This window comes from Helianthus annuus, chromosome 13, assembly GCF_002127325.2.
Source record: "Helianthus annuus cultivar XRQ/B chromosome 13, HanXRQr2.0-SUNRISE, whole genome shotgun sequence".
In the NCBI taxonomy this organism is placed as follows: domain Eukaryota; kingdom Viridiplantae; phylum Streptophyta; class Magnoliopsida; order Asterales; family Asteraceae; genus Helianthus; species Helianthus annuus.
The window spans coordinates 167477125-167489879 of NC_035445.2; the positions used below are offsets into that span (position 1 = coordinate 167477125).

The 12755-nt window shown below is 36.4% G+C and overlaps 1 protein-coding gene across 1 annotated transcript; it reads right to left on the minus strand.

The window, feature by feature from the left end:
• Positions 1-11294: 11294 nt before the first annotated feature.
• Positions 11295-12491, minus strand: LOC110902342 (putative disease resistance RPP13-like protein 1). The gene has a single exon (XM_022149030.1). It carries the CDS (start codon positions 12384-12386, stop codon positions 11295-11297), a length of 1092 nt encoding a protein of 363 aa, XP_022004722.1. The 5' UTR covers positions 12387-12491.
• Positions 12492-12755: the final 264 nt, after the last annotated feature.

Below are 12755 nucleotides of genomic sequence, written 5' to 3' on the forward strand. Positions count from 1 at the left end.
TGTAGGAATTTCGAGCGCATTATGCAGGATAAATTCGAGATGAGTGCTATGGGGGAAATGACCTTCTTTTTGGGCCTACAAGTGCAACAAACGGAGTCTGGGATATTCATCCATCAGACTAAATATGTTGGTGACATCTTGAACCGGTTTCAGATGTCTGATGCAATGCCCAGTGGTACCCCATTGCCAACCAATCACGGAATTACTCCTGACTTGAAGGGTGAAGCTGTTAGCCCCTCATACTATCGCGCTATGATCGGATCTCTTATGTACCTCACAGCATCAAGGCCAGATATAATGTACCCAACGTGCCTGCTTGCTAGATATCAAGTGAACCCGAAGGCCTCACATCTTACTGCTGTTAAAAGGATCTTTCGTTATTTGAAGGGTTACCCTGACACTGGTCTATGGTACCCTAGGGATAATAACTTTGATTTGGTAGCTTTCAGTGATTCTGATTTTGGCGGATGTAAAATCGATGGGAAATCCACAACGGCTGGATGCCAGTTTTTAGGAAATCGCCTAGTCACATGGCAGTGCAAGAAGCAGACATGCGTCGCTACATCAACATGCGAAGCTGAATATATTGCTGCCTCAAGTTGTTGCTCCCAAGTTCTTTGGATCCAACAACAATTGCGGGACTACGGTTTTGAATTCCTAACTACTCCTATTTATGTTGATAATTCTGCTGTTTTACAGATCACTAGAAATCCTGTGCAGCATTCAAAGACCAAACACATCGAAATCAAATATCACTTCATACGTGATTGCTTTGATAAAAGGCTAATCGATGTTGTTAAGGTCCACACCGATGACCAACGTGCCGACTTATTTACCAAAGCTTTTGACAAATCAAGATTTGACTTTTTATTATTGGTAAATGGCATTAAGGTCAAGCCTGAGTAAACCAACATCAGAAAATCATTTTTGTAAATATTTTTGTGTCTTTTAAAATTTATCTTAGTTTGTTGATTTTAGGGGGAGTAAATCCAAAATTTGAAAAATTCAAAAAAATCGAAAAATTTCAAAAACACAAAAACAATAGAAAAACAAAAATGAGTTTCCTGGCGAGTAAAAGAGAAAATGATAGTACATCAGTGGTCCTTCCAAACCTCTTTAAACCTTAAATGAAAAACGATAAGCAGCTCTATATAAGATGTATCGGTAGGTTCACAATCATTTTAAAGTGTGCAGGGTGATATAAATCTTAAATCCGACTGAAGACCAGGTGGGAACCATTCATTGGCATATGGTCTTAGTACCGAAATTTCGTTTGATAGATTGCCGAGGTTCTGAGATATTCGGTCTTTATGCTGCTTATCATTTGGGTATCATGGTTGTTTCTATAAAAGACAAAGTCTAGATCTTCCATGATACTATATATACGTGTACATAATACATACTGCATTCGACCTCAATAAGTGATAAACAATCACATGTCCAAATCAAATAAGTGATAAAATATCACATTATCCGGGAGTCAAGTTCGTCTCTCTGCTGTACGAAAGTACTGACCTGTTCACGGACTTGCTCCTGTGCCCTCATGCATATGAAAATCAAGTTCCTCATCAATAAGTGATTATATCACATAGGGCTTGTTTTCAAATCAAAATAAGTGAGAATCTCACATCATATACGGTCAAACAGATGATAATCGGTATACTCGCCGGTAAGATGAACCCTCGTGCATACCTTGATACGGGAATGTGTCGTGATGTGGATGAACACCGGTCGGTAAGTATAAATCATACATTAACGTATCCCCTCGCCATGATTACATCTGATAAGTTGAGCTTATGTGGACAACAATACCGATAATTGTTATAGAATGCTTATCATAATGTTAACTAACTGAACAAAGAGAGTGTTTTGGCTTGACCGTACACTGATATGATTCTCTTACCCTCGAAACTCGCAAAAAGAATGTCTGTATATATTTATTTACTGCTTTCAGTCTTTACATTTGAGAAATTCAAAAATACCAAAAAGATTTTATTTCTACTTTATTTTCGATCTTACGATGTTGGAGCTCTAGTCTTCGTTGCCTGAAACCTGAACGAAAACCGAACTGACTAAATCTTCATAAACGGTCGAAATTTGCATGTTTTGAAAGTTAAAAACTAAAATTGATAAATTTTATTAAACTTTCAAACTGTCGGACGGCGTTTGATTGTGACATGGTCATACGTGTGTCATTTGTTTATGTTAACTATATTCCAAGCAGTTGTTCTCATTACGCGTTTAGATTTCTTGAATGTGCAGATTCTAAAGGCTAGGAGAACATGGTCGATGACAAAGCTTAGGAATGAAGACACGACGTGAAGGCACTCAAAAGATGAAGATGATCGAGTTGCCGCTGACCATCATCAACACCACAAGGATCTTACTTCATAAAGTACAAGACTTTCACGAGCATAACTCAAGGGGGAGCTTATGTTAAGGGGGAGTTTGTCAACACACTTCCTACATGATACGGGTAGTTTGTTGATACACTCTTCGCCTTCAAGACGTGAAGACTTTGAAGATCCTCCGACATTGAAGACTTGAAAGGACATCAGAGTTTTGAGAACTCGAAGACCAAAGACCATCGAAGTTCGAGACGAGTCTACAACTATAGAAGATAAAGACAAAGCTACAGCCAAGGGGGAGTTTGTTGATGCACTTGTGTCTGTACTTTGTCTGTATTCGGTCACGATGTGAACGATGTCCTTGTCAGTCCTGTAAGTTGACCAAGTCAACCGTTCTCCTGGTTTGACTCAGTCAACAGTTAGTAAATTTGATGTAAGTTGTCTGACTCGAAGGATGAGTGATCGAAGGATAATGTAGATCCTTCGATCACCTCGAAAGATATGCTTCGATTGATAGACCTCGAAGGATCATCCTTCGAGGTCCTTGCTCTTCCTTCGAAAGCATTGTATTCGAAAGATGATCCTTCGGACCATCTATCGGATCCTTCGGTCAGACCTGCTGTGTATGGGTATATATATATACCCATGCAGTGTGTTGTGTCATAGAGAGACTTGAGAGTTGCACATTTGAGAGAAAAAGTTCTTTGAGAGCATTCTGTCCGAAACACACACACACACCTTGAGAGTTTGCAAGTTAGATTTGTAAACATTGTGCTTGTAACCGGAACCTTCATACGTATTAATACAAGTGGTGTTAATCGGTGAATCTTGTGTGTTTGTGTTTGTTCTTGTCTCATCCCGGTTTGCTTGCTAGCTTGGATTCCGCACTTGCTAGTGGGTTAGTATAACAAGGTTTGAGGTTCGTCATCCTCAGAAGAGGGACCTACAAGTTTTCACTGTAAAGTTAGAATATATACGTAATTAATCCGAAAACTACCATCCTGGAGCACTTGGTTTGGTAGTTTGAAAGTCACTTTAATAATAAGAAGACACGGGTTCTAATACTGGCATCCTTAGTTTTGTTTTTTTTTCCTTTCTATTTATTAAATACAAATGACATTAATTGCCTAATTTTGTCAACTTACATAAATTGATTGGTGTCGATTCAAATGACATTTATTCATTTTCATATATTTAATTTTTAAATATATATATTCTTTTTAAAAATATATATTTAAGGGGACCGTATTTTCTGTTCGCACATGGCCTAAAGATTTTCGAACATTTTTTGACAGACAGCCTTAAAAATCTGCATTATGGTTTCATTATAAATAGAACAACTTTTGGCCTCCAATAAGTCATCATCATCATATTCAGTAAATCTCACCAATAGCAAAGCAATGGTAGTGTCTAAGGAGGGTAAGATGTAGACAACCTTACATCTACCCCATAACAATAGAGAGACTGCTTCTAGTGAGACCCCCGTCTCGATAGTAGTTTTGCATCAAGCCTTGGACATAAGGCACATAACACTCAACAATCGGGATAAAGACCGATTAGTGCATGTACCCTTTTGTTTTTCAACTATCAACGCCACCACATGATGCATAATTAACCGTACTCAGCTAGCTTTTAACGTTATTTTTACGAAATTAGTAAAATAACGTTAAAATTAGTGCACTTTCACTTTTGCCCCCTGATGGCCCACACATATATACATTATATGCGCATACCGCAAGCGGGGCGTTTTTTTGGCTCGAGTAAGTAATTTATCTAAATCAGTCTGCACAGCTTGTTTAAAAAAAACAGGTTATACATGTCAACTTATCATTAATGAAACGGGTCAAACAAGTCAACCTATGACAACTCAAACTTAAATTGCCCATGCTTTTAAAGCTGCTATTTACCCTTGTTACTATAAGGCTGTTACTATAAGCTATCGGATCTCCTAGACAAAACATTAGTAAGTCAAAGCGTACAGTCACAAAAAACAATCATTCATTAAAAAGAATATCATACCAACTGAATAATATTGGGTACATTTTCATTTGCTACAACAGCCCAGCAAGAGACAAACTAAGACTGTGCTCCGATCAACATAGAAAATGGTAACAAAATCACAGCCCGACAATACGCCCTATAAAATTGAAAACATTAAACTAAGAAGAAAAAAAACAAATGGTACGATTTTAAAACATTAAATAGTTTTTCTCCCATTTCATTCATTATTATCTTTGACTAATTAGTCATAAAGACTATCATCCTCCACACTAAAGTTTTTTGCCTACACACATCAAAATTTATCCTATAGATAAAGAGATTTATCATACACAACTTGTAATTCATCTTACACTCTAAATATTTTTTTTTTCTTTGAAAACATATATATTTTGAAAATAAATTACAAATGTAATGTAATTAGTTATTAAAGTGAAAGACTACAAATTAATGATATGTATAATTTATCAATATACCTTTAAACTAATTCTAATATTAAATACAAATATTAAATGAAGCAAAGTAAAACTTTCTTATTGGCTGAAATTTTTTCTTTCTTCTTACAAAAAATTTCTTCTCATTTGACCCTTACACTTGATCCATATATAAGAAAGTGGGTTGAAATTGCCATTTATGCCTACAAAAGTATTTGATTTTCTTAATACTTAACTATAGTTGTTGGCATGCATTAAAAGGTGTTTCTTATCAATATACTTATTTTCTTTGTTCAATAGGGCCATGGAACAACGAAACATTGCCCTCACCTTCTGTCCAACCCCATATAAACCAATTGCTAAATCCGCAAATGCAACAACCACAAGGATATTATGCAAATCTCTAACCAACCACAAACTTTCACTTTACCCAAACCGAGTTGGAGGGGCAATAGTCCTCACCCTAGAGGTTACCATGGCCCACGAGGTGTTGGTTTTCCTAGCCCATAAAGTCACTTCACCAGTGGTTCAAGATATGGGAGAGGGAGAATCCGTGGGTTAGGACAGGGTGGAGGGCGAGGGTGGGGCCATAATTATGTATCGGCAGAAGAACAACGACTTGATTGTTTCTTTAACAAGTCAATGTTGGAAGCCCCTTGGAAGTTTCTAGAACCAGTAATTTGGAAATCACTCAAAAAGCAGTGGCTTCCACCTTCTCTTAATGCGAAAAAACCTAGAGTTTCAGAATCTCAAAGACAGTCTAGTTCACAACCTAGCCTTGCTGAAATATTGGCTGCATCTTTTACTGAAGCTGTAGAGGATGTACCCGATGCGGAATGTTTTTTCTTGTTTTTTGTTTATGGAGAAGTGATCAGATGGTGTCATGTGGTTCAATCTTATTTAAATATTCTACTTTGTTGGTTTTGTTATTTAGGAATAAGAGATTGTAACTAAGTCATATGAGCATTTTAGGTTGTTGTGTTTCATTTGTGTCTGGCAAGTGAGGGTGACATGACGATATTACACTAAATTAAAATAAGCATGGACAAATTGTGGCAACAATTGAAGAGGTGTGGCGGCAGGGGCGGCTATTGTGGGTGGTTGTGGTTGTGAGGATATTTCAATTAGTTTGGTTTAACTCGTATCAATTCAAAATGAATGCCTAATTCCTTTACTTAAAAAAAGTTCATTCTAATTATAATTTTATTTTATTTTTCAAGAAAAACAAAACGTTATCATTTAAATTCAGATTTCAATATAATTATTGAATTCTAACATACACAACCTAGCCTTGCTGAAATATTGGCTGCATCTTTTACTGAAGCTGTAGAGGATGTACCCGATGCGTAATTATTTTTCTTGTTTTTTTGTTTATGGAGAAGTGATCAGATGGTGTCATGTGGTTCAATCTTATATAAATTTTCTGCTTTGTTGGTTTTGTTATTTAGGAATAAGAGATTGTAACTAAGTCATATGAGCATTTTCGGTTGTTGTGTTTCATTTGTGTCTGGCAAGTGAGGGTGACATGACGATATTACACTAAATTAAAATAAGCATGGACAAATTGTGGCAACAATTGAAGAGGTGTGGCGGCTATTGTGGGTGGTTGTGGTTGTGAGAGGTATTTCAATTAGTTTGGTTTAACTCGTATCAATTCAAAATGAATGTCTAATTCCTTTACTTAAAAAAAGTTCATTCTAATTATAATTTTATTTTATTTTTCAAGAAAAACAAAACGTTATCATTTAAATTCAGATTTCAATATAATTATTGAATTCTAACATAACAAACAGCCTTTAACTTATATTATTAGGGGATGGAATTGTAAGTTGTAGACTAAAAAATTGTAGTTTTACTCATTCAAACATTAAAACCTTATAAAGAAGCAACTTATATGTGCATATATATGTTGTAACTTTAGCTTTAGGAGGCTTTAAAAAAAATGGAAGTTTTCCTTTCTAACCCTAAACTTTTAATTTTTTGACAATTTAAGTTTAAAGTTTTAATTTTTGTTTCTTTTTAAACCCTAAGGTTTTAATCTTTGACAATTTACCCTAAAGATTAATTTGATTTTTTCACTTCTAATTCAAAAGTTTCCATCTTTTGCGATTTAACCACTTTGATTTTTTTTACTTATGTGTTGTAATATTGGCTTTGGGGGTTTTTCAAAGAAACAATGGTTATGCATATGGTTGTTGTAACCTTGGCTTTGGAGGTTTTTCAAAAAAAAATTGATTTTTTACTTTTCACCCAAAAGTATTTTATAAATTACTTTTAACCCAAAATTATTTGCTTTTTTTACTTTTAACACAAAACTTTTAATCTGTTGCAATTTATCCTCACAACTTTTTTTACTTTCAACTTTGGTCCTTTATATTTTTCATTTTCCGCAAATTTTTAGCGTTATCACTTGTTCTAAATTTTGTGACTTAACACACCACAACGTGCGTCTTTGGTTTAACGTTTTTACGTTTCATTCTAAATTTTACGGGTGAACGTTTTTACATCGTCTATTTTTTCCTGTTTGATAGGTTCAACATAACAGTTATCACTAAAGAATACCTGCCGTATTGCGGCGGGTCTTAATTCTAGTTGTTTAAAAAAAAGGAACTGGAACGGACCGACCTGTTTAGTTAGGTTGTCAATGTTTTGAGCAATTGGGCCACACACAAGATGAACAAGACTGGACCTTTTTGGTTCAGCAATGAGCAATTGGTTGGACCACTCATTTTATAAAAGTGCGTTCTTGACTTACTTGCCTATGTGTTGGGCTTACCGGTAAAGCCACAAGCCTACAAAACTAAAAGTCTATTTTGTTTTTAAAACACTGGTTACAACAACTTACAACATGCAAGAGTCTTTTAATTTGATTAGATATTCTATTCTACTATATGTTAAAAGACAAAGTCGGTGGGGTGACCCACCGGCTTTGCCTTAAACCCCCGAATTTTTTACAATTTTGCGTTTCAAGCCCCTCAGCTTTGCTACCCCTAAACTTTTATAATATTTCATTTCAAGCCCATCAGCTTTACTACGGCCAATTCACTTTTGGAGTAATCAATTTTAGTCCCCCACGAGCTTTGCCTTACCCCACCCCCCCAACTTTTACAATTTTGCATTTCAAGCCCCTCAGCTTTGCTACCCTCTAAACTTTTACAATATTTCATTTGAAGCCCCTCAGCTTTGCTACGACCCCTCTACTTTTGGAGTAATCAATTTTAGTCCCTTATCTAACTTTACTATTCTTCTACTTTAGCAATTGGCATTTTTAGCACCAAGATTTTTACTAATTTCTATGTTACTTAAAGTACAAAGTCAGTGAAACCACCACCCTTTGACTTTAAAATTTTCCATTTTTAGCTTATAGTTTTGTAATTCATATTTTTAGCATATAGAATTTTCCTTTTTTTAGTCTCTACTTTTGTAACTTGCATTTTTTACCTATACTTTGGTAATTTACGTTATTGGCACATATGCTTTATACCGACCCCTCAACTTTTCAACTTTGCTTTTTTACATTTTGACGTAAATTTGGTACACGCTTTCAGCCTTTATTTTGTATGTTTCCTGCATATGAATCGGGTAAAATTGAGCTCCTTGAAGTTGATTAAACAAATCATCGATCCTCGGTAATGGATACCGATTCTTAATCGTGACTTTGTTCAATTCACGGTAGTTAATGCACATACGCATTGATCCGTCCTTCTTTTTAACAAATAAGATAGGCGCTCCCCATGGCGATGAGCTTGGTTGTATGAATCCATTTTCTAGCAATTCATCTAATTGTTTCTTCAGTTCTTGCATTTCCGCGGGTGCCAAACGGTAAGGTGCTTTGGCAATTGGTGCTGTTCCTGGTAGCAAATGGATTCTGAATTCGACCTCCCTGTCTAGCGGTAGTCCTGGCAATTCTTCTGGAAAAACATCTGAAAACTGGGACACTACTGGAATATCTTTTAATTCTTTTCCTTTAGTGTTAGTGATTATAGAAATCAAATACACTATAGATCCTTTTCTTACGTAACTTGCAGTTTTCATCACAGAGATGAATTTACTGGATCTAGATGGTTTATCTCCTTTAATTGTGATCTTTTCACCTTTTGGTGACTTTACTTGAATCGACTTTTGATCACATAAAATACTGGCTTTATTGGCTATTAAACAATCCATTCCTAATACAACATCATATCCATCCAGATTCATGGGGTAAAGGTTTGCAATAAATTTTTGATTAAAAATTTCTATTCTTGCTCCCTGCAAGATTTCAGAAATCCTAACAGTTTCTCCATTTGCGGTTTCTACTAGACATTCTTGTGGTAGTTTAGTTAATGATTGATTTAAAAGTTTGCAAAATGAAGTATTAATAAAACTTTGGTTTGCACCAGAGTCAAATAATACTTTAGCAAATATATCATTAACTAAAAACGTACCAGCAATGACGTCCGGAATTAGTCTAGCTTCGTCTGCAGTTAGAACGAATGCTCTAGCATTTTTAGTGTTCTTGTTGTTTGCAGCTGGGGCTAACTTTGGACAGTTTGGCTTGATATGACCTTTTTCTCCACAGTTGAAGCACATTCCATTAGTTGGTTTCTTCTGCATGTCTCCTCCTTATGTCCTGGTGCTTTGCAGAAATTGCAGTAAGTAGAGCATTTTCCAGAATGCTTCTTTTTGCAGGCTTTGCAGTATGACGTAGAGGTAGAACCTACATTCCTACGGATAAAATTCCCTAAACGGAATTCTTGGGTAAGCCTTTGACTCAGGTTTCTCCTCTGGTCTTCTTCTCTAGTTCGTATCAGTTCATCAGTCAAGGTATTGGCTAGTTCTACAGCTTCTTCTATGGTTTGGGGTCTAGCTGCCTTGACTACATGTCTAATCTCTCCAATCAATCCCCAGATATAACGGGAGATTAACACTGGTTCAGGTGATGCAAGGGTTGGTACTATCCTAGCATATTCAAAGAGTGTGGTAGTGTAACCCTTACTGTCTACCGCGGTCATTCTAAGGTTCAGAAACTTATTTGCTATTTGTTCTTTTTCATTGGGAGGGCAGAATTTCCTTTCTACCATGCTTTTAAATTCTTCCCATTCCATGTTATAAATCCTATCACTTCCACTCGACTAGAGGATAGTGTTCCACCATTCTAGAGCTGCATTCTTAAACAAATTTGAAGCAAAAATTATCCTATCTTCTTCAGCACATTTGCTTATTTTCAGAACAGCCTCAGTTTTCTCTATCCAGCGTAGAGCTGCAATGGGTCCTTCATTGCCCGAGAATTCTATTGGTTTGCAGGACCAGAATTTTTTGTAAGAACAACCATATGGCATGGCTCTTCTTCTTTTAGGAATGGGCGCTTGAAGTACGGGTCCATTGTTCATGCTGTGTTCCTGTTCACTTGGTCGTTTACTGCTATGCTTACTTTTATTATTCGCTTCCTGAACTGTTTGAATAATATATGGCATTGCATCTATAATTCCTTGTGCCACTATGTGTTGAACGACACTATTATCCCTTTGGTTTCCATTGTTATTGTTGTCCGGATTCTCATTAACCACGTTAATGTTACTCTGGTTATCTTTATTCAGATTATCTTGATTTCCTTCGTCGGCCATCTGAATGTTAAACATTTACCAAATATTAATATCAATAATATTTGAATATAGCCAATCACATGTCACACACTTTTTTGGTCAAAAGCGTCAAACATTGCGACTTTTTACTCTATTCATATAGTATGCATCATTACACACTAATACTGAAATTTATATTACAATACTGACTGAAAGGTAAAGCTACAATAATAATAGTATGCATCCGTAGTTTTTTTTTCTGACACATACACACCTTTTATTATTATTATTATTATTATTATTATTATTATTATTATTATTATTATTATTATTATTATTATTATTATTATTATTATTATTATTATTATTATTATTATTATTATATTATTATTATTACTACTACCGTTCCTGCCATCACATTCACTGATATGGATTCATCCAGAAATCCATATTGCGCTCGTCGTACTTCCAGACGAGACTACCTGTCGCATTCTCTCACTGCTTTCTAAAATTTCCTCCCCAAAAGTCCTAAGTTCTTGGACATTTTCTGCACTCATTGGGGGTGCAGGTTCTAGGACTGGGTTTGGAATCTGGGGTACGGGTTCCTGATATGGAGGGATAGGGGCCTTGTATGGGTATGAATTCTCTAAAATTTCTCTAACATATGCATCACTAATATTGTAGGGATCTTGAGGATCTAACCCTGGGTAAGCTCCTAGGTTGGGTATCGGCACATTTTCCTGTATTGGATTTTGTTGCACGTAGTCCCTAACATCGTCCCACCAAGGGTCGTAGTTGTTTGGGTCTATGGGATGTGGTGTAGGTACCCTAGGTATCTCCTCCGGGTTGTAATTAGGCATTTCTATTTGGTTTTCCACTTCCATGGGTTGGTCAGGATTTTGTGGTTGAGGTTGGGGTGCTAGCATTAGCTCCAGGTTTACCGAGGGTTGTTATATTTTCACAATACCTTCAGCTTGTGGTTTAAGTGTCGTGTGTGAGTCGAAGTTATCTACCCCCAATGCATGTACTGCAAATAAACGCAATGCATCTTCATTCGACAAACTCTTGAGACGATCTACATTATGAAATCCTATCTGTTTGAGCAATTGATTCTTACGAGTTGTCATGATTATCCTACTTCCAGGAGCACATGATAGAAATGGACGCACTAGGTTTTCCCAATCACCATAGTTTTCACTCCACACATCATCAACTACTAGTAGAAATCGTTTTTCCTTAAATTGCTCACTGAGAGCCTTTTGAAGCTGATTTAGATCTTCAAAGTTATTGTTTTCTTTAGTCACATCTTGAAGGATAGCATTAGTTATCTTGAAAATATCAAAATCATCTGAAACACAAACCCATGCCTTGGGTTCAAAGTGATCCTGCACCTTTGTATCATTATACAAAAGTCTAGCTAGAGTGGTTTTTCCAACCCCACCCATACCAACTATAGGTAAGACGCTAAAGTTATCCTGAGATGACCCATCATCCCCCAACAACTTTTTAAGCAATTGCTCTTTCTCAACTTCTCTTCCGACAACATCGCGTTCTGTCAAAGAGGTTTCGCTTCTTCTACTAGTATTTCTTGGCTTTTCATCTATCTTAAGCAAACCTAGATCTGTTTTTCGTTTTTCTAAATTGTCTAAGTCTCTGTTAATGCTATCTAACTTTCGAGACAACCTATGACTTATTGAGAAATTTGTGCAGCATGATGGGATGAGCTTTCTTACCATGCTGGTGGATGCTGCAGGTTCCTGCTGGGTGAGCTCACGACGCATGTCTTCGGTAGCCAAATCGTCGAGTACGTCATCGATATCGTAAGCCAGATGTTGGAGAGCATTCAGCCATGATTTGACAGATTTATGAGTCACCTCCTTCTGGGAAGCATCGGTAAGCAGATCTTGGATCCTGGACAGTGTGGTCTTCAACTCCTTCAGCTCGTTGTGAATTCCCTGAGCGCGAGAAATTCGCTTGAAGGCTTCATCAGACAGCTTCTGGAAAAGGACTTTGAGGAGTTCATTTGCAAGAGTTTCAGCCATGGTTAACAATGAAAAAATGAAATGGGAATGGAGAGAAAGAAGAAGGGAGTAGTTGGTGACAATAATAAGAAGAGGATTAATAATGATGTCAGGAGTGAAGAGAAGATAAGATATGAGTGGACAAAAAGAACGATTCCCTTTCATGGTCTTTAGGTCTTGGTCAACGTTGTTGTATAGTCTTTTTACAATGGGTCCTAATATTAACACATGACAAAAACTTATTTACACATGATGTATACGGGTCGTATACAGTTATACGACCCGTATAAAATAACATAAAACTAACAAAGTCTATGCCTTCAGACTTTGTCAGTTTTTTTCATTCCATACGGGCCGTATAACTGTATACGACCCGTATACACTATGTGT

Excerpts from the sequence above, each read along its gene's own strand:
- LOC110902342 (XM_022149030.1), bottom strand. The coding sequence starts at position 12,386 with ATGGCTGAAACTCTTGCAAATGAACTCCTCAAAGTCCTTTTCCAGAAG.